Source organism: Chenopodium quinoa, unplaced genomic scaffold (assembly GCF_001683475.1).
Source record: "Chenopodium quinoa cultivar QQ74 unplaced genomic scaffold, ASM168347v1, whole genome shotgun sequence".
Lineage (NCBI taxonomy): Eukaryota > Viridiplantae > Streptophyta > Magnoliopsida > Caryophyllales > Amaranthaceae > Chenopodium > Chenopodium quinoa.
The window spans coordinates 667,152-693,232 of NW_018742263.1; the positions used below are offsets into that span (position 1 = coordinate 667,152).

General features: G+C 42.4%; 2 protein-coding genes across 2 annotated transcripts; one reads left to right on the top strand and one right to left on the bottom strand.

Annotated features, from left to right (window-relative positions):
* The first annotated feature begins 17,184 nt into the window (after positions 1-17,184).
* LOC110683280 lies at positions 17,185-17,526 on the top strand. Its single transcript, XM_021859626.1, has one exon. The coding sequence runs from the start codon at positions 17,185-17,187 to the stop codon at positions 17,524-17,526; it is 342 nt and encodes a 113-aa protein (XP_021715318.1).
* Positions 17,527-20,217: 2,691 nt separating this feature from the next.
* Positions 20,218-21,026, bottom strand: LOC110683286 (protein ALP1-like). Its single transcript, XM_021859639.1, has 3 exons — positions 20,931-21,026; positions 20,505-20,730; positions 20,218-20,420 (listed from the first exon to the last, which is right to left on the bottom strand). The coding sequence occupies exons 1-3, from the start codon at positions 21,024-21,026 to the stop codon at positions 20,218-20,220; spliced, it is 525 nt and encodes a 174-aa protein (XP_021715331.1).
* Positions 21,027-26,081: the final 5,055 nt, after the last annotated feature.

Sequence of the window (26,081 nt, forward strand, 5' to 3'; positions counted from 1 at the left end):
GGAAGCAGATGCAATGGAGATAGTGAAAAAATGTGACAAGTGCCAAAGGTTTGGCAAACTAATTCATTGTCCGGCTACTGACCTCACTACCATTCACAGCCCACTGCCGTTTGCTAAGTGGGGCATGGACATTCTGGGTCCATATACGCCTGCTACAGGCGGCAGGAGGTACATACTTGTTGCCGTCGACTGCTTCACTAAATGGGTAGAGGCGGAGGCTGTAAAGGGAATCAAGACGAAAGATGTAATTTCATTCATTTGGAAAAATGTCATCACTCGGTTCGGGGTTCCCATGTCTATGGTTTTTGATAATGGTCCCCAATTTGAGACGCCTGTTCTCAAAAGCTGGTTGGGTGACCAAGGAATTGCAAACTACTTTGCATCTGTCGGCCGTCCACAAGCAAACGGCCAGGTAGAAGCCTTTAATAAAATCATCTCAGACGGTCTCAAGATAAAGATTGAACGAGCAGGCGGCCTATGGGCGGATGAACTACCACATGTTCTCTGGGCCATTAGGACGACTGAAAAAGGGGCGACTGGAGAAACTCCATTCCTCCTAACTTATGGTGCGGAAGCTGTTCTTCCAATAGAACACTATGAGCCGACTCTTCAAGTAATGCTATATGACGAAGAGGCAAACTGGGAAGCCATGCGCCTGGCATTAGACTCACCTCCTGAAAAGAGGGACAATGCTGTCTTGCGCCATGAAATCTATCTCCTGAGAATGACTAGATCATACAACAAAAAAGTATACAGGCGTCCACTCAAAATAGGGAACTTTGTACTTAGAAAAATGGAAGCAGTTGGTAGGGCTAATGAGTCTGGCAAACTAACTCCCAACTGGGAAGGACCCTACCGAATCTATGAGGAAGTCAGGGACGGTACCTACCGTCTGGAAACACCAGACGGACAACCGTTGCCTCGAACTTGGAATGTAGATAATCTTAAGAAATATTTCTTTTGAATGATGCAAATAGTCAAGAGCTACTTAATCAAAGTTTGCACTTACTATTCAATTTTGTACTACGAGGGGCATGCCGTCTGTACCTTTACAGTCGGCTACTCTCCATTGAGTTTTTCACTCTATCTTCAGAGGGGCATGCCATCTGTGCCTTTACAGTCGGCTACTCTCCATTGAGTATTTTACTCACAATACTTAGCTAAAAAGATAAGGGCCTGGCCGACCCTGTGCCTAACAGGCGGCTACCCTCCTTTTACTTAGCACCTACGTTCACCAAGAACTTACCAAGGCCACAGGCCGAATGATCAGACCAGGCGCCAAGCCAACTGATCAAATCTACAAAACTAATACGACCTGTCCCAACATCATAGCAGGCGTCCGACGGCATCCATCCGGATGAAATTCGTCGCAGAGAGCAGCTCCCTTTTGGGTGGAACATTGTTCTATAAACTAATTACACGGCACCTATACGACTGTCCCCAAGGGCAACCACGTAGCCGTTTTTGAGACAAGGATAACTCTATCACTAATCAAACCAGTGGTAGCAGTTGACATCTGAGTCGGATGACCGCTTGTATTACTTGGGATAAATACAGGGGGTACCTATTGAGTTACTAGCCAACAAACATTGGCGAATCAAGGGGTCTAGCCGGCCTTCGCCGCCTGGTACCTCTACTTCTCAAACAAAAGTGACGGCGACTGAGTAACTCCAACGTTAACTCATAAGTCACTCCCTCAAATTTGGTATGGAACCTAAAAGGTATGAGTTAATAGGGGCACCCAAACCTCTATTCCTACTAGGTAACCTATTGAGTTAATAGCCAACAAACATTGGCAAATCAAGGGGATCAGCCGGCCTCCGCCGCCTGGTACCTCTACTACTCAATCTAGATTGTGACGAAGACTAAGTAACTCCTATGTTAACTTAATAATCACTCAAACTTAGTATGGAGCCTAAAAGGTATGAGTCGTCCGCCTGTTTTTAACAAACAGGGGCCCTCAATCGCTACTCTTGCTAAGTTAAAAAATTATGAGTTAAAAGCCAACAACATTGGCAATAAAGGGAAACAACCGGTACCAGCCGCTTGTTTTCTCTTCTACACAATTCCTTAGCGACTAGGTAATACTCTATTTACTTGGTCAGACCACTTTCCTACTTGGTTAAATTTACAAATTACAGGACCGCCTGCCTAAACAGGATCCACACAAAATAGTTCGAATACTGATTGGATAAATGGCCGACTGATCGTCTATCCTGGAAACAAACAACCAGTCGTCCAGCGGCATAGGCGGCGTACTAACTCTCCGTACCTGTCTGCAACGTTCGGCCATGTAAAATAGTCGGTCTAGTGAACAATTGGATATTAGATATGGAATACTTAGAGAAATTTGAAGCAAAACAAAAATTCATTAAAAATAAGCCGATCATTAAAGACCAGCAAAATATTCAAAGCCCCGGCCCCCTGGCCGGGTAAATACAAAAGCAAACGGCACGCAGGCCGTGGAAAGAATACATAAAGCTTAAGAAGGGGGCAGTTCAGTATTAGCAGCTGCCGCCTGGTCAACACTCTTCTTGCTGGACTCGGCTTCATCTGCATCCTTTTTTGATGCCTTACCCCCAAGCGGCACAAGCGCCACTACCGGCTCCTCCTCCTCCTCCAACTCTTCCCCCAACGCCTCTTCTTCAGCAGCCGCCAGGATCTGTTGATTATATGCATCCGAGCACTGGCGGTACGTTCTTTCCCAAGAGGCAAAGTCGGCACTGGGGAAGAGGCGGCCCCAGGTCATGCGCTGGATTTGAGCGGAGTCTTCCATCATCTCCCGGACCAGCTCTTTCTTCTCTTGCTTGGCCTTTTCCGAGAGCTCTTGGGTAAGACTCTTCTCCTGGGTCACCAGGCGTTCCTTTACGTTGGCCAAGGATTTCTCCGTGGCTTCGTAAGAGTACATTTTCAGGCGAAGAGGTTTCAGCTCGGCCTTGAGATTTGTGATGGTCGCCTCCAGCTCGTCATTCTTCTTCTGGGCCGCCTCTAACTGAGCCCGAACAACGGCGGTAGCTTGCGCCTGATAATAAAGAATATCAATGGTCAGTACTTCATTTTGGGCAATTTGAAACATTGCCTTATCACAGTCAGAGGCGGCCATAGCTTTTGCAGCCTTTACCTCTTTGTTTTTCCGATCAAGCGGCTTGCGAAGGCCGTTAACTCGGAGCAGGGCCTAAGTACAAAAAAACAGGCGTCAGTTTCCAAACAAAAAAGAAAACAGGCGTCCAGAAATTCAAATACTCAAAAATATGCTAAGTATACCTCAGCAAGGACCCCTGCAATCCCGTCAAGGTCAAGGGTGCCGACACCCCTGACCGCCTCCCTTTCAGCTGGAGGAACTGCCCTGATCATAGACTTGGCCATCTCTACCAAGTCAGGCTCCTAGGGGCCGGCTGCATTAAGCATAAACAAACGGTTTAGACTTAGTAACAAAGGGAGCAAGTCTAAAATTTACAAGGACAACTTCATACCTCTAGGCGTCCCAGTTGGAGCTTTAGAAGAAGTGGCCGGCTGTTTCTCAGCCGCCACCTGTTTCCTGGCAGAACCAGGAGAGCTCCCAACAGTCGTCTTCCGGGCCTTGGGGTCCGGCTGTTGGGAAGATGAAGCTCTTGGAGCACCCGTCTAAAAAAGAAGAAAAAAAAGTCAGTATAGGCATAAACACTCCAAAAAGAGGGTGAAAGGTTCGGAGCTCACCAAGGGTGCCCCCTTCTTGGGGGAGTCGGTTGAAGCTTGTTGCATAATAGAGGCCCGCAACATGGCCGCCGCAGTCTTGGAGGCGGTGATTTTGCTCATGGCGTCAGCTGCAAAAACAAACAGCAAAGTTAATAAAAGATAAACAACAAATGTATGAAACAACAGAGTATTCGACAGGCCGACTACCTCTTGAGCACCGACTGCTGAGGCCGCAGGCGGCCAAAAAGTACTCGTCATAGAGCCACTTGAAGCTCGGGACGCAGTGCAGGGGTACTTGCTCTCGTACCCATGAAGTAGAGTCGACCCTCGACTCTACTTTAAAGAGTCCTTTATCAAGGATCTCTTTCTTAGCCTTGGGGGGAACAGGCGGCATGCTACGGCCGCCTGCAAGAAGGGGCGGATTCCTGTTCCACCTATTGAAGCGCTTGTTCTGCTCAATGTCAGAACTCTCAATGATGAGGAAGGTGCTCCGCCAGTCCTTCCACTTGTTTGCTTTACCTCTCGTCATGAGGTAGCCCCTGTGGCTTGTCAATTGATACCAGCCGATACTGCCTGTCTTAGGGGTCCGGCTGAGATAGTTCATATGGGCGAAAGCCTCGAAGCTCGGCTCCACCCCGTGCAGTTCGCACCCGGCCACATAGCCGAGTACGTTGACCCAAGAGTTTGGGGCTAACTGCCATAACCCCAACTCATACCCATCCAAAATCCGCTGAACAGCCGGATGTAATGGGAAGCGAAGCCCTGCCTTGATGGCCGCCTCGTAGCAGCCAAAGCAGGAGCTTTCATAACTGGAACCAGCCGGCCAGACGACTGTGTCTTCTGGATCCGGCACAAACACTAGAAAATCGGGGCCCATGGTGTGGTTGGCAATAAAGCTCTCCACTTTCTCTTGCATGGCTGTGATTCGGCCCCGAGGTACCGTGCAGTAGTAGGGGGTATTTAGCTCTCGGTAAGAGGCGGATGGTTCCGCCCAATTGTCCCCCTTCTCAACTGCGTGAGAAAGTCTCGCCTCTTGCAGGCGGCTGTTTTTCTCTTCTGTACCCAAAGAAGCATGGCCAGAAGAGCTTGACGAGGAATCGTCCTCGGACGAGTCTGAAGAGGACGACTCCTCCCCTCTCCCGGTGGGGCCCGCCTCCTCTCTTTGAAAAGGAGCAGATTTGTTAACTGTTAAATTGGAAGGGGTCACTATGACTCCCCCCACAGAATTGCCGGCATCCAGGCCGCCTTGTCTCACTTCAACATCTGGCGCCTGGTCAGATGTTTCACTAATCGGCACCCTGTGGGAGGAGCCGTCTGAATTTGAGATCCTAGCTGTCTTTTTCGTTCTGGCCATCCTGCTCTGCATAGACACAGATACAGTCGGACTTTGTATAAAGGGCAAAGATGGGTCCGGAAAAGGGCAGGCGGCACTCCTAGTCCTAGATTCAGCCGTCCCCGGTGACCGGCTGATCACTAACCTAGGTCGTGTCGTGTGCTTCCGTGGTGCCATTTCAGAAAATAAAAAGAAAATTAAGAGTAAGAGAACTGAGTTACCTGAACGAGTGACGGTTGATGAAGTTCTGAAAATCCTGTGCAGTCGGCTTGTCAGAACAGGCGGTAGGCAGATAAAGTCCAAAATGTCAGAGCAAGTTCAGGGGTCCGAATGTTCTCAAATAGTTCTCAAAGTGTGAAAATGACTCAAGGCAACTCTCCCTTATATAGGCGAAGTGAGAAGGCGAAGGGTCACTTCCAGAATTCAAAATTTGGGCGGGAAAATCTCTCGTCCTTTCGCCGACTGACACCTGTAGCAGGCCGTCGCCCGTTACTGTGCGACACTTGTCACAGGTAACACGTGACCAATCACGTGCCACCTGTGAGGGGCAAATGATTAGGGGATTTTGCTCCCACCAATCGGAATGCGCCACGTGGACCAATCAGGTCCTGCCAAGTGTCAACTAGTTGGAATTGTCAGGGCTTGCCACGTGGCACGCGCTTATTCGTCCACTCTGGACCTGTTATGTCACGACATGTGGCATACTCCATGCCTAATGGAGAAACCGGCCACCCAGGCCCAATTTCCGAGGGAAGCCCAATCGGCCCTAGGTTTACCTAAACCTAGGATGGGCACGCTTCCCAAGGTTATAAATACCTCCCTTAATCCTCATTAAGGGGGAGAGAAGAAGTTTACGAAAAACATTACGGAACAAACACATTAATTACACACAGTAATAACCGGCTGATCTCGCTAACAAAGCAGATTACCCACATTAAACACTCTCACCTAGAGAGACCTTATTACTTTAATTTCCGCATTAATTACTCCTTAATCAGGTACTAACTTGACCGTTGGAGGCGGAGCTCACAGGAGTCTCCGTTATTTTGCAGGTACAGGCGCCCGGTTCCAGTCTCAGAATTGTAACTCTCCCGCAGGACATCAGAAAACCCCGAAACATTCTCAATACAAGATAGACCGGATTGGACAATAAGATTGATGATATGAGCACAACATCTTATATGAAAAAAACAACCACCACTAACCAACATACCCCTTGACCCAAGACGATTTTTCATGTGCTTAACCATCACATCATTGTAACTTGCATTGTCAACCGTTAAGCTAAGCACTTTGTCATCTAAATGCCATTGATTAAGAAACATAAAAATCTCTTCGGAGATGCTTTGTCCATCAAAGGGGGGTGACAATGATGTGAACTTAATAATCCTTTTATGAAGTTTCCAATCATGATCAATAAAATGGGCAGTTATGCAAATGTAATGTTGCTAAGTATGTGATGATTTCCAATTATCAGTTGTCAAACATATTCGTCCGGGTGCATTCCTCAAATTTTTTTTTATTTTCTCTCTATAAAAGGCATACAAAGAAAAAAGGTCTCTAGTTAAAGTTGCTCGACTAAATGGTTTAAATTTAGAATTAGCCTTTAACATCATCCGCCTAAAATCTTTTTCTTCTACGGTCGAAAAAGAATGAGAACCTTCAACAACATATAATAAAATCTCTTTTCTTAATTCACTCATATCAAAAACAAATTCTTCCTCATCCTCAACCGCCTCACCGAGTGGAAGTCCCTTAGTTCGTTTTTTACACACATCAAGCAAATGACGTATTAAATGAGATGTGCCACTATTATTGTGGACAATTAACTCCACTTTACAATGCTTACAAATAGCAATTCGCTCACCTTTTGCATTTGTTCCTTCCGTCATTTCTCACCAAACTTTAGATTTCCTACTCCTTTTTCGCTTACGGGCGGCATTAGATTCATCAACCTCATAATCTACTGGCATTGACGTTGTAGTTTTTTCACTTTTCATGGTTAAAAAAACTACAAAATTAGGTAATTAATAATTATTAACCAACTGCCATTATTATAATTTCCTGCTTTTTTTGTAACCCAGAAAAAAAGGGGTCAATACAGTCTTATAGAGTCAAATTTCAGTGTATGATTTGGTAAAAAATTGATTAATTTTGATCAAAAATTGAGTGAAAATTAAAGGGTGTTGAAATTTGCTCAAATGTTGCTTTTTTAGTATTACTTTCTACTGTTGCTGCTCTTTTCTTCCTTCGTAATGTTGGTTAAAATGCTGCACTTGTTTGCTTTGAAAAACAAGCTCATGATGTTGAAACCATACATTTTCCTAAAGTTGATTGGAATTCTATTAAACCCAACTTTGATAAAGTCACCCCATATTCGAATTTTCGGGCAGAAAAGTGGATCATTGTGTCTGCTTCGGATCTACATTAATCTTCTCATTAATAATGAAAAGTTGCATAGGAAACTACATTAATCTTCTCATTAATAATGAAAATCACAAAAACATACAAATTCCAGATGAAATAAATCAAAATAATTGAAAAAAAGGAAGTTAAAATGTACTACTTGAATATGATCGAGAACTAATCGAGAAGAATTGAGCGAAATCGAACAACATACCTTGGTAATTGAATTGATATGACGGAATCAACGATTGAGAGCGGCAAGCAAGAAGGTGATAAATTGAAGATTTAGAATTTGGGAATTTTTTTAGGGTTCATCATTTGGGGGAAAGGGATTTTTAAAGGGAATTTTTTATTTGAAACTGACGTTAGTTTGTTTAAGAAATAAACAGAAAATTTAGGATAAAAAGCCTCATAAGTGTTATCTAATTTCAGCCCTTTTTAACTTAGACCAAACCCTTTAAAGCCCATTATTTAATAGCCCTTTAAAACCCCACCCCATTTAAATGTTGGATGGGTAAAACCCTTTTATTAAAGGGCTGGACTAGGGCTTTAAATGGGCCCCTAACCCATTGAACATGTCTACTTAAATTCTCTATAATAATGTTTAATTTTCAACAAAAACTATTCATATGCATAACCTCTAAATTTAAATTTGACATGCTTATTTTAAATATATATTAATGAAAGATCGTATAGATTATTACTCCATATGTATTTCACTCATTTATTAATAATCTGTATTGTTAAACATTAATAATTTTTATTAATTTTGATCACAATTAATTATAAATTTACGATGTATCGGGGTATCGCCCGGACCAATAACTAGTTAGAAAATAAAATCCCCGTAAATTAAACTTCTCTAATTATATTTGTACTCAGTAGCTTCCTTCCTAAACAATAGTTAAACTAGAAATCCACATCTAACATATGAAACAACAACTAAAGCATTATAATGATTTTGACTACATATATCTCAAAGGTGTCCATGAATCAAATTCTAAGAGCCTATGTAAGCACAAATACATTGTCGTGCCAAAAAAAAAAAAAAAGGGGGGGGAAAAGGGGGTTTAAATATGCATTGTATACAAATCATAATAAATCTTACATATTGAAGAAAAATGGAAAAACAACATATCAATGACGATAATAAATTATGATACTATATGACATTTATCTACATATTCAAGGGAATCAAAGAATATTGAAATTTCAAACATGCTTTCAAAGAGAAAGAGATCTTACCGCGAAAGGATTTATATCTTCGTCAAATGGGTTTCTATTATGCGCCATGAAAACAGAGTTGGAATTATAAGGATCGCATTAAATTAAATTTGAACAATGTAAGTGAAGATATGCGAGAAATCTACTAGATTTTTCGGGTTTGTTTATTTAGAGAAAGCGTTTTAATGAATGGCTATGAGATTATCATTTTATTTTTTCGTTTTTTTGTTTGATTTTGAATTTAGATGCATTCTTATTTTTAAATTTAAAATGGGATCTTTTACCAAATTGGCTACTTTTACAAAACTATTTACCAAAACGGCTACTTATCAATATTAATTACAAAAGTAGCTAACTCATTAACTTGGAAGGAAATTATTTATTTGTTATTTTCCATTCAGCTAGTTTGGTTCACTTTATGGTTGATTTTTTTTTTTATTAAAGAGAAATATTTTTTTTTAAAAAATTTTAAAATTATTTTTCTTTTTTTTGGGGGTGGGGGGGGGGGGAGGGAGTTTTAATGCCATAGTTTTAGATATCCAATGATGAGAGGGTAGCTAGCTTGTTTTTCATAGGGTGTGCTTTTGTTTTCTGTTTTGTTTTTTTTTTCCTTTCTTTGTTTTTATTTCGGTTAGTGTGTTTTCTTTTGTTAGAGGTTCTCCTCTCTTTTGCACCGAAAAAAAATATCCCATTAATTTGAAAAATAACATTCAACATGTATGGGGAGATATAGAAAACGGGCTGACATCGCATAAAAGGCCGATATCTTATCTGGGTACGGATCCTCAGCAACTACCAAACATATCGGCATCCATGCATAAGGCAGATGTGTCGGCTTATCAGTGATCGGCACGTGGCAACAACGCTTTGACACATGGCACAAGGTACTTTGCATGCAATGCAGCCACCTGTCATTTGGAAGGGTTATAAATAGTCAAGCTTAATCCTATGATCAAGGTAGCATTTATGACTCTCTCTCTCTACTTGCTCTCTCTACATAACTTCTTATCTCTTTCTTAAACACTTTTTAACTTTATCATCGGAGTGGTTTTCCCCGAATCACCCCAGGGTAAGCTAACCTCTGCTCTCTGTGTAGGTTCTCATTTGGACGATAGGATCTTCATGGATCTCGGACTCCAACTTTCGGGTTATCGGATCCTAACCAAAACAATTTAGAGCTAGAAGGAGGGGGTATTGATCACTTTTATCGCCTAAGAACCTCACAAAGACATATAGCAATCAACCGATCATGATTGGAAATCAGGAAACTCTTGTGTTTAGTAGGGTGGCTAATCAAAGGATAGCGGCAGGAAATGAAACAATACAACCAGAGAAAGTAGTGGATGATGAAACTCACACCCTAGAGGAAAATCAATTTAATATGTTGCTAACCCCAGAAGGGTAAGCTGGAGCATTTCATGACCAATGACTGAGTTTACACCTAAGGATTTGGTAATGAATGCAATAAGTAAACTAGGCTGGAGGAGGGGTGCCAAATTGCAAACCTTGCCAACTAGTTCAACCAATCAGCAAGTTTAAGAGACGCCGGTACGAAGAATTGCCGGTAAGAGTGCAGGCGACTCGGTGTGATGTGGATTCTAACCCCTTGTTTAGTCAAGATTTTAGAAAATCCACAATCTTGAAGTAACGATCCAATCTTGAAGGATTTCTTTAAGATTGAATAAAAACGAACCGATATTTCTCCTCACAAGATCACTCCTGAAACTTATGATTCGAATCCCCAAATTAATTAACCCACTCCTGGACGCTAATTATTTTGAGATTAAACTCTTAGCCTACTCCTAGACACTAAGTGTTTAATGTTCTAATCTTCAACCAACTCCTTGAATTGAAAACTAGCAAAAGAATTTGTAAGCAATTAAGCAAAACAAACAATAAACTTGTATTAAATTTTCTGGTTTTGATATGTTCTTCAAAGCCACGAAAATAAGCTTTTAAAAGCCTCAAAAGAGGTCTCCTAGTCCTCCTAGAAGTAGAAGATCTAACCTAGATAGGATTCTAATAATCCTACATAAGATAGAATTTCAATCCTATCAAAGATAAGATTGCTAGGTAGTTTATTCCTAATCAAACTCTAACTAACTAAAAACTTTCCTAATCACCTTATGAAGTTTATAGCAACTAAATGACAGAAAAATAAACTTATCCTAATTGCTTAAACCAAGAAAAACCCTTTCAAGTGAAAGGTAAAAACTTGCAAGCAAAACTCTAGAAAAAACTAAGTAAAGAAAATCTTTCTTTTTGTACTGCCGCCGAACTACCACCTCACGCGCCTCCATCCTCGACACGCGCCCCACCACCGTGTAGCTGGACTCAGGCCGGAGCTAGGAAGCCGGCGCGTGGCACCCAGATCGGCGCGTCGCCACCGCTGTTGTCGTCGGAACCCAACTGGTCCTTGACTTCTTCTTCAATGGCTGCGCATGTTAACCATTCTTGATTCTTTGCTCCAAGCTCGAACCCTAATGGCCTTAAAACCAATATGATTGGCTCTTCAAAAGAATTTCCCTCTTGATTCACATCATTCTCCCCCTCTTCAAAAGAATTTGTCCTCAAATTCACTTCATCTAGGTAAGGAGTCAAATCACCAACATTAAAAGTAGCACTTACATTACCATATTCGCTTGGTAGATCAAGTTTGTAAGCACTATCACCATAAACTTCCAAAACCTCAAAAGGGCCGTCAGCTCTAGGCATGAGCTTGTTCTTCCTTTTGTGTGGAAACCTTTCCTTCCTTAAGTGTAACCAAACAAGATCTCCCGGCTTGAATGTAGGTTGTTTGCGCTTTTTGTTAGACCTTGCTTTGTATAAGTTATTCATCTTCTCAATTCTTACTTTAACTTGTTCACATGTCCTCTTAAAAACTTCAAGCCGTTTCTTAGCATCAATATGGATGTCCTCTTTGTTTAACGGCAACAAATCAATAGGCAAGAATGGATTAATGCCATAAACAACTTCAAATGGAGCTTGTTGTGTAGTTGATGAGGGTGACCGATTATAAGCAAACTCCGCATGGCAAAGTCTCATATCCCAATCCTTTTGAGTCTTACTAACCAACCCTCTAAGTAAAGTACCTAAGGTTCGATTGGTTACCTCAGTTTGACCATCTGTTTGAGGATGATGAGAAGTACTAAACATGAGCTTTGTTCCAAGTAGCTTCCACAAACACTTCCAAAAGTGGCTAAGGAACTTTGAGTCCCTATCCGAAACTATGCTTCTAGGAACTCCATGAAGTCGAACAATTTCCTTGAAGTATAGATTAGCTACATGTTGCGCATCATCCGTCTTGTGCATTGGAACAAAGTGAGCCATCTTTGAGAATCTATCAACTACAACCATAATAGCATCCTTCCCTCTTTGAGTTCGTGGTAGTCCAACAATGAAGTCCATACTAACACTATCCCAAGGACAATCTGGAACTGGAAGAGGTGTGTATAAGCCCTTTGAAAAAGAACTCTTTGCCTTTTGACAAGTAGCACATCTTGAAATCACACTTTGAACATCCTTGATCATATTTGGCCAATAGAAATATTCTCTAAGCATATCAACTGTTTTGTGAACACCAAAGTGCCCCGCAATTGCACCACTATGCACTTCTCTAATAAGCAATTCACGCACACCACATTGAGGAATACAAAGTTTGTTACCTTGAAATAAGAAGCCATCTTGAAGCACAAAGTTGCGTGAAGGGTCTTTGTACTCTTTTGCCAAATCCGGACAGGTTGCATACAACCCAAGTATATGATCAAAACCAATGATCCTAGCATCCACCATGGCTAGCAAATAAGATCTCCTTGATAGTGCATCGGCAACCACATTCGCTTTGCCTTCCTTATACTTTGAAGAAAACGTAAAAGATTGTAGGAACTCAACCCACTTGGCGTGTCTATAATTCAACTTTTGTTGTCCATGGATATACTTCAAAGCCTCATGATCCGAATGTAGCACAAAAGGTTTTGGTCTTAAGTAATGAGACCAATGATCCAAAGCACGTACAATAGCATAAAATTCACGATCATAGTTAGAGTAGTTCAACTTTGCACCACTTAGTTTCTCACTAAAGTAAGAGATAGGTCGTGCTTCTTGAATTAGAACCGCACCTATACCTGCTCCATTTGCATCACATTCCACTTCAAACAATTTATCAAAGTTAGGCAAAGCTAGAACCGGCGTATTGCATAGTCTTTCCTTGATTGTCTCAAATGCTTGTTGCGCCGAATTAGTCCACACAAAGTCCCCTTTCTTCATCAATTCCGTGAAAGGTGCCATGATACTAGAAAAGTTTCTAATGAACCTTCTATAGAACGATGCAAGACCATGAAAACTACGTGCTTCACGAATGTTTTTAGGCGCCACCCAAGTCGACATAGCAGCCACCTTCTCGGGATCCACTTCAATACCCTTACCCGAAATAATATAGCCAAGAAAAGAAATACTTGGAACCATGAATGAGCACTTTTCAAGTTTGCCATATAGTTGATGTTCTCTTAATGTTTCAAATAATCTTCTAAGATGATCAATGTGTTCAACATTATCTCGACTATAGACTAATATATCATCAAGGTAAACGACAATGAACTTATTTAAGAAGGGTCGAAGTACCTCGTTCATGAGTCTCATGAATGAACTTGGCGCATTGCATAGCCCAAAGGGCATGACCATCCATTCATATAATCCTTGCTTAGTTTTGAAAGCAGTCTTCCACTCATCTCCTTCTCTAATTCGCATTTGATGGTAGCCGCTTCTAAGATCGATCTTGGAAAATATGGTAGAACCATGTAACTCATCAAGCATGTCTTCTAGTCGTGGCATAGGGAATCGATACTTGATAGTAATGTTGTTGACCGCTCTTGAATCAATACACATTCTCCATGTACCATCTTTCTTTGGAACTAGTAAAGCTGGAACCGCACAAGGGCTCATGCTTTCACGAACATAGCCTCTTTCAATCAATTCCTCTATTTGTCTTTGAAGCTCTTGGGAAGCCGTAGGGTCGCACCTATAGGCTGGTTTATTAGGTAGGGGAGCTCCGGGAATAAGATCAATAGCATGCTCTATTCCACGCAAAGGAGGTAGACCTTTAGGAAGTGCCTCTGGGAACACATCCTTAAATTCATCTAGCAATTCTTCTAGGTGCACGTTTGTTGAAGAACTTGTGGATTTCGCCTCTTTTATCACTAAGGCAAAGACCGTGGCTCCCTTTTCTACTTCACTCTCAAGTTCCTTAGCATTCAAAAAGAAATTCGGCACTTGCTTCTCTTTATCTTTGTTATGACCGTAGCTTGCATTAGGGGGTAGAGGATTGAGTTTGAACCTTTTGTTTCCTACTTTCACCGAATAAGTATTTGCCTCACCATCATGTGTAACTTGACGATCAAATTGCCAAGGTCTCCCTAAAAGAAGGTGACAAGCACTCATAGGAATAATATCACACCATAACTTTTCTTTGTATTTGCCAATGGAAAAGCTTACTAAGGCTTGTTTCTTTACATGAAGTCCCTTAGAATCATCAAGCCAACTCAACTTGTAAGGATTCTCATGTACTCTTGTTGGAAGGTTGAGCTTAGTAACCATTTCTGTGGACGCCACATTAGTACATGAACCACTATCAATGATCACCTTGCATGATATATCTCCTACTTTGCAACGAGTATGGAATAAGTTTTCCCGTTGAGATTTGTTAGGGTTTGCTTCGGCATGGAGGATCTTCCTTACCACAAGCACCTTTTCATCATCCTCGGGATCAATCTCCTCGTTCTCTTCCTCACTACCTGTTGCCTTAGTTTCGGATTCCTCATCGTCACACTCAAAAACTATGTGTTTCTCTTCTTCTACTTGTTGTTCGTACTGTCTTATTGTGAGAGTTTTCTTGGAAGGACATTGATCCGACCTATGTCCCTTTCCTTGACATTTGAAACATCTAATTCGGGCTTCGAACTCTTCTTTAGATATCTTAACGAATTTCTTTTCTCCACTTGTTGAGCTTTCTCCCTTAGACTCGTAGGAACTCGGTTTAAAAGGCTTGAAAGCTTTGCTTGTTTCGGTCCCTTGTGAGAACTTGGTACCAAAACTCTTTGTACTTGTGCTCTTCTTATCTTCGAGCCAATGACTTTCAATTTTTAAAGCTAGTTTGCACACATCATTGAATGATTCATACGTACTCAATTCAATCTTCCTAGAGATAGTGCGATTTAGACCTTTAAGGAACCTAGCAATCCTCAATGGTTCTTTTTCATCCAAATCACAAAGAGAGGTTAGTTTATCAAATTCAGCAATATATTCATTAACACTCTTAGTATCTTGTGTCAACATAGTGAGTTTCACATACAGAATTTGTTCGAAATCATGTGGAAGGTATTTAGAACGCATCTTCCTTTTCAAAACCGTCCAAGTCTTGATTTTTTCTTTCCCAGCCCTAGCACGTCGTGCTTTCAAATTATCGAACCAAATTCCCGCATTCTTAGTGAGTCGTATATAAGCAATTTTGAAACGTTGAGAATCATCAAAACCTTTATAATCTGAAATTTTCTCTAATTGTCTCGCCCACTCAAGAAAATCTTCGGGGCTTCCTAGACCCGTAAAATCATCAAGCTTGATACCTTTATCATCAATCTTATTCATATTATGAGTATCAACATCACTACTAGAAGCATCACTATCACTATCATGCCGTTTTTTCTTCTTTTTCTTTTTATCAAGCAATAGTTGTGAAAAAGCATTAAAACGTGCCTCCGTGTTATCTTGCAATCTTGCAAATTCATCCATGAGTTTGCTCAAAGCTTCCTCCATAATTATAAGACAAAAACAGACTTAAAAGAACCCTTATCCACACAGGTATATCCCACAAAAATCGCAACACAACTTGGAACAAAATTGCACACAACGAGCAGTAAGTATTAAATCGGACCAAAACTGACACAGTTGCGGAAAACAGTCCAGTTTAATAGCAAACGAACTCGAAAAATTTCGAAATTTCACAGGCAGAAAGTAGACAAAATTTCACTCAAAATCAAAAAAAGAATCACCTGAAAAGACCTTGTAACGAAGGAGAACGAGCCTTCTGAAGTTGACAGAAAAACTGGTTATCCGAGAACAAGTGCGATTTGATGAACGAAGTGTTGAACGATCAAAAACCCCTGAAATCTGATACCAATTTGATGTGGATTCTAACCCCTTGTTTAGTCAAGATTTTAGAAAATCCACAATCTTGAAGTAACGATCCAATCTTGAAGGATTTCTTTAAGATTGAATAAAAACGAACCGATATTTCTCCTCACAAGATCACTCCTGAAACTTATGATTCGAATCCCCAAATTAATTAACCCACTCCTGGACGCTAATTATTTTGAGATTAAACTCTTAGCCTACTCCTAGACACTAAGTGTTTAATGTTCTAATCTTCAACCAACTCCTTGAATTGAAAACTAGCAAAAGAATTTGTAAGCAATTAAGCAAAACAAACAATAAACTTGTATTAAATTTTCTGGTTTTGATATGTTCTTCAAAGCCACGAAAATAAGCTTTTAAAAGCCTCAAAAGAGGTCTCCTAGTCCTCCTAGAAGTAGAAGATCTAACCTAGATAGGATTCTAATAATCCTACATAAGATAGAATTTCAATCCTATCAAAGATAAGATTGCTAGGTAGTTTATTCCTAATCAAACTCTAACTAACTAAAAACTTTCCTAATCACCTTATGAAGTTTATAGCAACTAAATGACAGAAAAATAAACTTATCCTAATTGCTTAAACCAAGAAAAACCCTTTCAAGTGAAAGGTAAAAACTTGCAAGCAAAACTCTAGAAAAAACTAAGTAAAGAAAATCTTTCTTTTTGTACTGCCGCCGAACTACCACCTCACGCGCCTCCATCCTCGACACGCGCCCCACCACCGTGTAGCTGGACTCAGGCCGGAGCTAGGAAGCCGGCGCGTGGCACCCAGATCGGCGCGTCGCCACCGCTGTTGTCGTCGGAACCCAACTGGTCCTTGACTTCTTCTTCAATGGCTGCGCATGTTAACCATTCTTGATTCTTTGCTCCAAGCTCGAACCCTAATGGCCTTAAAACCAATATGATTGGCTCTTCAAAAGAATTGCCGGTAAGAGTGCAGGCGACTCGGTGGGAGTCCAAGATTAATCCTCAGGCCATGCCGCTAGTACAAGAGTTCATCGGCAAGGAGGTTCGCATATTGTAGGGCAAGAGATGGTGCAGACAGTGGTCTAGTTAACGACATCACCGTTTGCGCAGAGTATCTTGGATCAGCCTATGGAGAAGATCAAAATGTCGACATGTAGGTACGATGGAAGGGGAGATCCAAGTAGATATATAACCTTATACAAGGGACATATGATCTTATACACCTACTCGGATGCCGTATGGTGCAAGGTCTTTCCAACCACTCTGACTGGGGCTGCAGCAGATTGGTTTAACAATTTGGGAAATGGAACGGTAGAAAGCTTTGAGAAGCTAACTGAAATGTTTGTGGGCAGTATATCAGCAACATTGTATGGCAGAGAACTTCAGGAGAATTAATGGTAATCGGGCAGAAGGAAGATGAGTCTATAAGGCACTACATTAGGAGGTTTAACAATGAAGCAAACACAATCCCAAAATTACAGCAAGAGATAGTGGTTATGGGATTAATGAATGGTCTTAACGACTCGGAGTTTAAGAGGTACTTAACCAGAAAGAATTTATCGACACTAGCAGCGGATTTTAACAAAGCCCATGATTACATAAAAAGTGAAGAACTGATGAAAATAAGCAGTCGAGTTGGTTCTGCCGATAAAGCTCAGCCTATGTCGGATGGAGGATCTTCAGGAGCAGGAAGGCCAAGAAATCCGGCCCTAGTAAGGGGAGGAGGAAGTCGGTAGGAGGTCAGGGGTGCCAAGGCACCAATACGGTATAGTTCGTACACACCGCTGAATGCGCCGAGGGCTGCTTTACATTCTGTCAATCAGAACTGAGAAGGATGGGTGAGACCCATACCTATGAGGGCAAAAGGAAGGGATGCTAAGAAATACTGTATGTTTCACCGGGATGTGGGCCATTACACTAAGGAATGTACGCAGTTGAAAGATAACATTGAGGAGCTGATAAGGAAGGGGCACCTGGCCCAATACCGGTTGAATGCGGGAGGAAACCAACCTTCGCAATACCGGCAGATAGAGCGCCAGCGGTTGGAAGCAAGGCCCAAAAGGCCACAAGCCGGAATTATTAGGCAAGGGGATGGAGGCTTGCGGCCGTTGTCAACGGGGAAAAGGGTTGATGTGATAACTGGGAGACCGGTTCATGGAGGAACAATAAGTGGGGCAAGGAGGCACCTATCGAAGCACCAACATATAATCAATGCTCTGGATGCTGATAGTCATCCTCGACCTACCTGTATTTCTGATGTGGTGTTTACAAAGGAAGATGCAAAGGGAATTGTCTTTCCTCATGGTGACCCTCTAGTGCTGATAATGAAGATAAATGGGGTTGATATAAAAAGTGTCTTGGTGGATGGCGGCAGCTCAGCGAATGTGTTATTCATACAAGAATTTAATGAAATGATGATTGAGAGGCAGTATCTGATGCAGGTAACCTATTTAGTAATTGGATTTACTAGGTAAATGGTAAGGCTGGAAGGAAGCATTGTTTTACCTGTACGGCTAGGCGATGGGCCGGTGGCAAGGGACGTGATGTCAGAGTTCTTGGTAGTTAATGTACCATCAGCTTACAATGCTATTATCGGAAGGCCGATAGTTCATGATGTGCAAGCGTAGTATCAACGTATCACCTGACAATAGCCTATGTGTCAAATTTGGGAGCCGTAGAAAGGGTGCACAGGGGGTAGGTGATGGCAAAGTTATGCTATGTGACAGCTCTGAAGTATCCGGTGCAGGAGGGTCCGATACTGAATAACCCTAAAAGAGAAAGGGAGCCAACGTTAGGAGATATGTCAAAGGAAAATTTTGATACAAGGCTAGAAACTGTACCATGGCCGTCACCAGGAGGAGAAACGGTGCAAGTTGAACTTCAACCAGGAGATCCTACTCGGAAGGTCAAAGTTGGGGTAGATAAGGATGTTGACATGAGGTTCCATCTAATTAGTCTGCTGTGGGAGAATGCAGATGTGTTTCCCTTCTCGGCGGATGAGATGCCTGGGATACATCCTGAGGTTATGGAGCACAAGCTGAATATTGATAGAAAATTCAGGCAAATAAGACAAAAGAAGTGTAATTTTTCAACAGAAAAGATTGAAGCAATACAAGCTGAGGTTAACAAACTCTTAACGGAGGGGTTTATAGAACCATGCACATATCCAGAATGGTTAGAGAATGTTGTAATGGTTAAAAAGCCGACAGAAAAATGGCGAATGTGTGTGGATTTCACGGACCCAAATAAGGATTTCCCCAAGGATTGTTATCCGTTGCCACGGATAGACAGGATGGTAGACTCCACTTCCGGCCATGCGATGCTCAATTTCTTGGATGCAATTTCTGGATATCACCAGGTCAACCTTCACAAGTCGGATAGAGAAAAACCGACATTCATAAAGGATGCTGGAGTGTATTAATATAAAGCTATGCCGTTTGGGTTAAAAAATGCAGGGGCAACTTATCAAAAGCTTGTTGATAAGATATTTAAGAAACAAAAGGGGCGAAATGTAGAAGTGTATGTAGAGGAAACAATTATGAAGAGTAGGTTAAAAGAAGATCACATAGCTTTAAAAGAAACGTTTAAGACCTTGCAAAGATATTAGATGAAGTTGAATAAAGAAAAGGGTGTTTTTAGGGTCCGATTGGGGAAATTTTAGGGCTCTATGGTGAGTGAACAAGGTATCGATGCAAATCTTGATAAGGTGAATGCAATCCTTGAAATGATACAGACGAATTTTTTTTGAGATATACAGAGGCTTATGGACAGGATGGCAGGGGCAGGGCTAACCCGCTTCATCAGTAAATCAGTTGATAAGGCGCTTCCGTTTTTTGTGGTGTTACAGCAAAACAAAACCTTAGAATAGGGAAAGTATCAGGCTGAAGCATTGGAGGTGGTGAGAAATCATAAGAGACCCCTTCCAACGGTTGGAAGACTAGAACGAGGTGTCCTCAATGCCGCAGAGCGTAGATATCCTGTAATAGAAAAGATGACGCTGGCAGTGGTAATTGCGGCCAGGAAGCTGCGGCCTTACTTTGATGCTCATCCGATAGAGGTGCTAACAAATAATCCATTAGAGAAGGCGCTGCAAACGATGGATACGTTGGGCCAGTTATTGAAACGGGATGTAGAGTTGTCGGAGTACGAGCTGCATTGTAAACCTAGAGTATCAATTAAGGCACAAGCCTTGTCGAATTTCATTGTGGAAACTTCATACAATGATGAAAAAGAAGAATTGGGAACATGGCAGGTATCAGTGGACGGGTTAGCAATAACAACTGGATCTAAGGCGGGTGTTGTGATAGTAGCCCAGATGGGGAAAATTTTGAGTACGCTATAAAGTTCAAGTTCAAAGCTACCAATAACGAAGCTGAGTATGAGGCGGCCATAGCCGGTATTCTGTTGTCAATAGCGGTAGAGGCAAATCAGTCTTTGTCTGCATGTTTCATCAACAACCCAAGAGCCCTCTCAATAGTGTTTCGAGCAGAGGAATGTCGTAAATTGAAAAGTTCCATATAATTTGTTGGAGTGTTTCCCCTCCACAAATTTAAATGATAACGGGTTCCATTGTAAGGAGCTAAAAATCCCTCACAGTTTGAAAAGCCCAAATCCACAAGAAAGTTTTTGTCTGCATTATCAAATATTAGATTAATCATATAGATTCAATATAAAATTACTAAGTTATGAAGAAAAAAAAAATCTAAACTCTTACTTCTTGGTATTTTAAGCCCATTAGGCCTCCTTAATACATCACGAAGCACACGAGGATCTGATGCGGACCCTTCCCAACCAGGTAAGACATATGTGAAACGAAGATTAGAATCACAATCCGCTAAGACATTAGTACTAAGGTCACCTTTCCTATCTCGATAGCGAGGACAAACCTCAATAGGGACGGTCATCTTAATGTGTGTTCCACCAAGAGCTCCAACAACACCCTAGCATTATATTTCACAATACATAACTTAGGCTAATAAAAAGAAATTTATATCGTTAATGCTTTAGGTCATATTGATTTTACCTCAAACCATTTCTACTTGTTATCCTTGGCAAAACTAGTGGTTTGGTCAACTTGCTTGATGTAATACTTTCCAATCTTCAAAATAGATTGGAGGACTATATGGAATTGACGACTCACGGTCTCTCCAGAACGGGCAAAGATAGCTTGAATTGTTCTATTTTTCAAATCTTGGGAAAGAATATGAAGAAACAATGCAACTATCTCTTTTACCATGACATTTCTTGTTGTCTTTAAACCTCCCTTAGTTTGCAATATATGACATAATTTATTAAAACAACTTATGTCAAGCCTTAATTGCTCTCGACAAATCCTATCATTTTTTAAAGTGTTCATCCAAGTAGCTCTAGTTAAGGCACGCTCATGCTCATTCCATGTTACCTCCTTAAGCCTATACTTTTGACCATAACATGCACCTACTACTATCATAATAAAACCTATAACTACGACAATAAACTCCATATCTTCGTCATCATCCCTTACACGTTTTAGAAAATTTTTCTCAGAGAGTATCGTGGAGAGAGAAAAAGTGAGATGGGAAACAAATTGGATTTGAAATGACATGATTTGATAATGGATTTTAAATGGCCATATTTCTTACATACCTTGGATTTGGCCCAATTAAAAATCCAAATTCTTAGTATAGCTAAACAATCTATTTGGCCCAATTCCGTCATTTAAAATGAAATCCACAATACCAAACATGCCATTAGTAGATTTATTATATTGATTCTTTCCTCTTCATTAATGGTTAAACCAATTTAATTTCTCTTTTAACAGTTGGATCTTTTAAAATATTAACCGTTTCGGTGACTTCAATTACCGATATTTTATTTTAAGTGTTTCCTCTGATTTATTTATTTCTTTAACCTTTTCATTGTTAGCAAAGCAATTCTCATCATATTGGGTAAGAGAATAAAACGAGGAGTAAGCGAATGAAGACATATTATTGAATTTATAAATCATTACATCAAATAAAAAGACGTCCATTGGGACTTGGCTATTGATTATCCTAGGAATAGGTTCTGAACAAGAAGGTATTGAAGGAGACACAATCATAGAAGGTTTAAAAGACTCTACTAAAGGGAACATTATTTTAGTACCCTCGCTCCCGAACTCATTTATGGTATAAGTAGACCAATGTGGGCATGGGTAAACTTAGGAGTCGGGCTAAATATCCCTTGAACTCTATTTGGGAGAAAGGCATGAATGAGGTTTATAAGTTTTCCTAAACTCATTGGGACTCCTTATTAGTTTCGTACAGAAAAACATAATGATACGATCAACTCTAATTCAAGGTCCCCCAACCAATAAGGAATTCAAATCCTAGTATATCATGACAAGTATAAAGTCCTAGGATTTTAATGGGCCATGGGTGTTTTGGGTGTTTTTGTCCCTCAGGAGAGTTATAACACAAAAACTGGTCCGGTGCGGCCTGTACCTGCAAAACAAACGGAGACACCGGTTGGGTGGTGCTTCGCCTCCAACGAACAAGTTAGTAACTTGAAGGGAGAGAAAAAGGTGCGGAAATTTAGGTGGGTATCTGCTCGGATTCCAAGATCAGATGTCTCTATCAAAGGGACATTTTTTTAATAAATGGTAAAACGTGTCCTCCAAAAGAGGGGAATCTCCCTATTTATAGGGTCCTCGAGATTTGTGCCCCTAGTTAGGTCACTGAACCCTAATCATTGGTGGGCTGCGCCGCATTGCGACTTTCTCGGGATTTGGGCCTGAAGGCCGCCATTTCCCCCAAGTTTCTGGAGTGACACGTGTCAAGCAGGGATAGGTCCACTTTGGGCCATCCTGGGGCTGACACGTGTCATCCTCTGATTGGACCACGTGGCGGGGTAAAATTACCCTAAACATTTGCCCTCACAGATGTGACATGGCACACCACGTGGCATATGTGACACGTGTCACGCTCCGGTTGGTGTTAATTTTACCGCCAAAAAGTAACTGTTTACCTTCTGAGTAAATTACGGGGATGCCCCCGAATTTACCCTTTATATATAGCCGTTTATCCTCATAATTTTGTACGTTTACAAAAATTTTCAAGAGAGAAAAATTTGAGAGAGAGTAGAAGTCATCCGTCTGAGTCAAGCGCAAGTAAGAAAACTCTTTCTCGTCAACCCAACCGGACCCGTCTACCTTCAGATATCAAATCTAAAGGTACCGTCTCTATCTCTCTCAGCTCTTTTTCATTTTTCACCGCTTGTACATATTTCTTGCAATAAATGGATGCATCACCACCACACATGGCACAGCCTAGGTTAGAGTCCAGTCGGTCACCAGGGACGGCTGAGTCTAGGACTGGGAGTGCCGTCTCGGGGTGTTGGGATCACCCTTTTGCTTGGATTCCTACCATTTACGTGTCTGTGCAGGACACAATGGCTCGGACTATGCAGACGGCCCCTGATCTAGATTACAGAAGCGAGGGCTCTGGCGGCCAAACTCCTGAGGGAGAAACGCCTGGTCAGGGAAACCAGACGGATCTGGAGAGATCTCCTCCGCGTGCCCCTTCAACTCCCGCAGATTCCTTTTTGGAAGAATGCGACCAAGGCGGCGATGAAGCCGTCTCAGCTCCTTTTTCACAAAATGAGGAGGAGATGGAGAGTGACAGCTCCGCCTCAACTTTTGAGAACAGTGACGACTTGCCACCGCTTGTAGATAGTGAGGAGGAAGAAAGGAAGAAGTGGAATGAGAAGGATGACCCCTTCAAAATCCACGTTTCAGCAAAAGATAGGGGTCACATGGAGGATAACTTAGAGAAGATTAAACAACTGCACCCGTTAGGAGACAGGTACAAAATCAGAGTGCCGCCTGAGGACGGCACCATCGCCTAGGAAGACGATCAACAGAACGCCAACGGCTACTTTGGCTGTTATGAGGCGACGTTTAAGGCCAGTATTCGCTTTCCCCTTCACCAAGCGGTGAAGGCAATCTTGAGAGGCTACGGCCTCGGAGTCTGGAAACTTACCCCTAATTCATGGGCAAACATCTTGGGGTATGTTGCCGCCTGCGAATTTCAGGGGCTCTATCCCGGCTGAGAAGCTTTTGCTAAGATGCATTATCTTAGTCGCAACCAAGGCGGCTGGAGGGCGTGGTACACTTTAACCACGTATCCCCAATACATGATGACCTTAGACAAGGTCTCTAAATTTGACGGCTGGATTCACAAGTTCTACCTGTTGACGGCTCCCAGCAGGCGGGAGAACTATGAGCTCCGCCAATACAATAAGAAGCCCGAACTGATGGTCCGGAAGTGCTGTCTTCCCCGGATCCCAAATGAGGACTTTGAAAAAATAATTGAGATACTTTTTTGGCCTCACAGACGCAACCTTGTCAACCGGGGAGACAATAAAAGTCCCCAAGAACTGGATCCCTAAGAGCGCCTGGCTCAGGGATGAGTGTTTCTTAGCCGCCTGCGGGCTCGAAAACATGTTTAACAAACCAAGGCGCCTGAGATCAACTTTTTTCCTTTTTGCAGAAGAAGCTTTGAACATGTTGCCAGATGAGAAGACACCCAGGCGGTCCTCTGCAACCATCCGCAAGGAGCTTGCGGAAAAACAGGCGGCCGAGCTCAGGGCCAAGGTGAAAAACGCCTGACTCTTTCTTAGGTTGTCTTCAAAGTTTACTTTCCCCGAATGCTAACTTTAACTTGGTTATTTTCACAGGGAGGAGAGGTAGTGAAGAGTAAGACGATTGAGAAAAATCTCAAACGGGCCAGGGAGGAATCCGCCTCCACCCCCGGAAAGACAAAAAAATCCAGCTCCACCATGACTCCTGGCGCCCCAGCCGGTAAACATCAGAGCCGGATAGGGGGGCGAAATGAGAGGGTAGGCGGCAGTCTGGGCCTCCACCTCGCCAACCCCCTATCAGCAACCGGGGAGTTCACCACGCCTACAAGCGGCTCTCGCTTGGCCGGCTCTGAAGGTAAGAACCCATTTGAATCCCCGCCTCAACTGGGGTGGCCTTTGCGAGTGAAATCCCACTCCCAACAGACGTCATCCTCAGACGGTCGGCAACAGATAGGTGCCGCCTTAATTTCGCACTCATCACCTGTTGATTATGGTGAAGATCAATCTCGTCGCTGGCCAGACGTCCAGAGGCATGCTAGGGCCAATGGGCCATGCTGGAGGCGGTGAGAAGGAAGGACAAGGACGCTATCCCTGGGATAGAGACGTTCAATCTGGAACGAATCCTGTCCCTTCTGGCTGAGGTAAGACACTTGAAATTTTTTTCTTAGTGCTTTACTCCGCCTGCAATACTAACTTGATTTGCTTTTGTAGGCTCTACTGCGGGTAGACGGGCTCAAGCGTCCTTATACTCGCAAACGGGAAGAGGTAAAAAGGGCCAAGAAATCCGCCACAGACGCTGATAATGTTGCTTTATACTCCACTGTCATAAATGACCTTGAAACTAAAGCAACCACAATGACACAGGCGTCGAAAATCCAGAAGCTGGAGGCGGAGCTAAAGACGGCTAACCAGCGGGTGAGCGACGCAGAGGCGGCTCAGAAGAAGGCGGAGGAGGGCCTCAAGAAGGCTGATGAGGCGCTCAAGATGGCCCAGGCGGACCTTGGCAAACTCCAAGGTGTTTCTGAAGAGAACACCGACTTGAAGGCCAAGGTTCAGAAGCTTGAAGATGAGGCTGCCCAGGCTCAGATAAAATTTGCAGCAACTCTGGAGGCAGAGCAAAACCGCCTGGTTGCTGAAAGTGATGCTGACAATGACACCAGAAATAGGATCGCCTGGGCTGCCTTGTACCCAGACAAGGATTATGGCGTCTGGGCACTAGCTCACAAGTAAGCCGAAGAAGTGGTGTACTTGAGAGAGAGAGGCGAGCTAGAGCTTGAGTCCTTCGCCGTTTGGGCCAACACGGAGCTTCCCGAGCCTGAGCAACCCGGTCCTTGTCAAGCGCATGTGATTGCCTCAGATGGTGAGGAAGAAAGGGAGAAGGACCAGGAGGATCTGCCTGTGGGCCAGAAGTGGTTTCAGCGGCAGTATGCCAACTCTTTTTGTTTGTTTGTTTTTTTTTTTTTTTTTTTTTTTTTTTTTTTTTTTTTTTTATGCAGCAGTATGCCAAAAACTTGCTTTTCTGGCCTGTGTGCCGAGTATTCTTGTGTTGACCGGATGAGGAGCCAGGTTAATAAACAATTTCTCTCTTCTCCCGAACGGGGTTCGGTTAACATTTGATCCACTACAACCGTTTGGTTGGGTGGAATTTTAATGAATGCACCGACTGAGTCGGTTTTGATCATTTTGCGTTTGT

Excerpts from the sequence above, each read along its gene's own strand:
- LOC110683286 (XM_021859639.1), bottom strand. The coding sequence starts at position 21,026 with ATGGTAAAAGAGATAGTTGCATTGTTTCTTCATATTCTTTCCCAAGAT. Across the intron at positions 20,731-20,930 it reads TTGCCCGTTCTGGAGAGACC|GGTGTTGTTGGAGCTCTTGG; the intron begins GTGAGTCGTCAA and ends ATATAATGCTAG. Across the intron at positions 20,421-20,504 it reads TGGGCTTAAAATACCAAGAA|ACAAAAACTTTCTTGTGGAT; the intron begins GTAAGAGTTTAG and ends TTGATAATGCAG.
- LOC110683280 (XM_021859626.1), top strand. The coding sequence starts at position 17,185 with ATGGTAATCGGGCAGAAGGAAGATGAGTCTATAAGGCACTACATTAGG.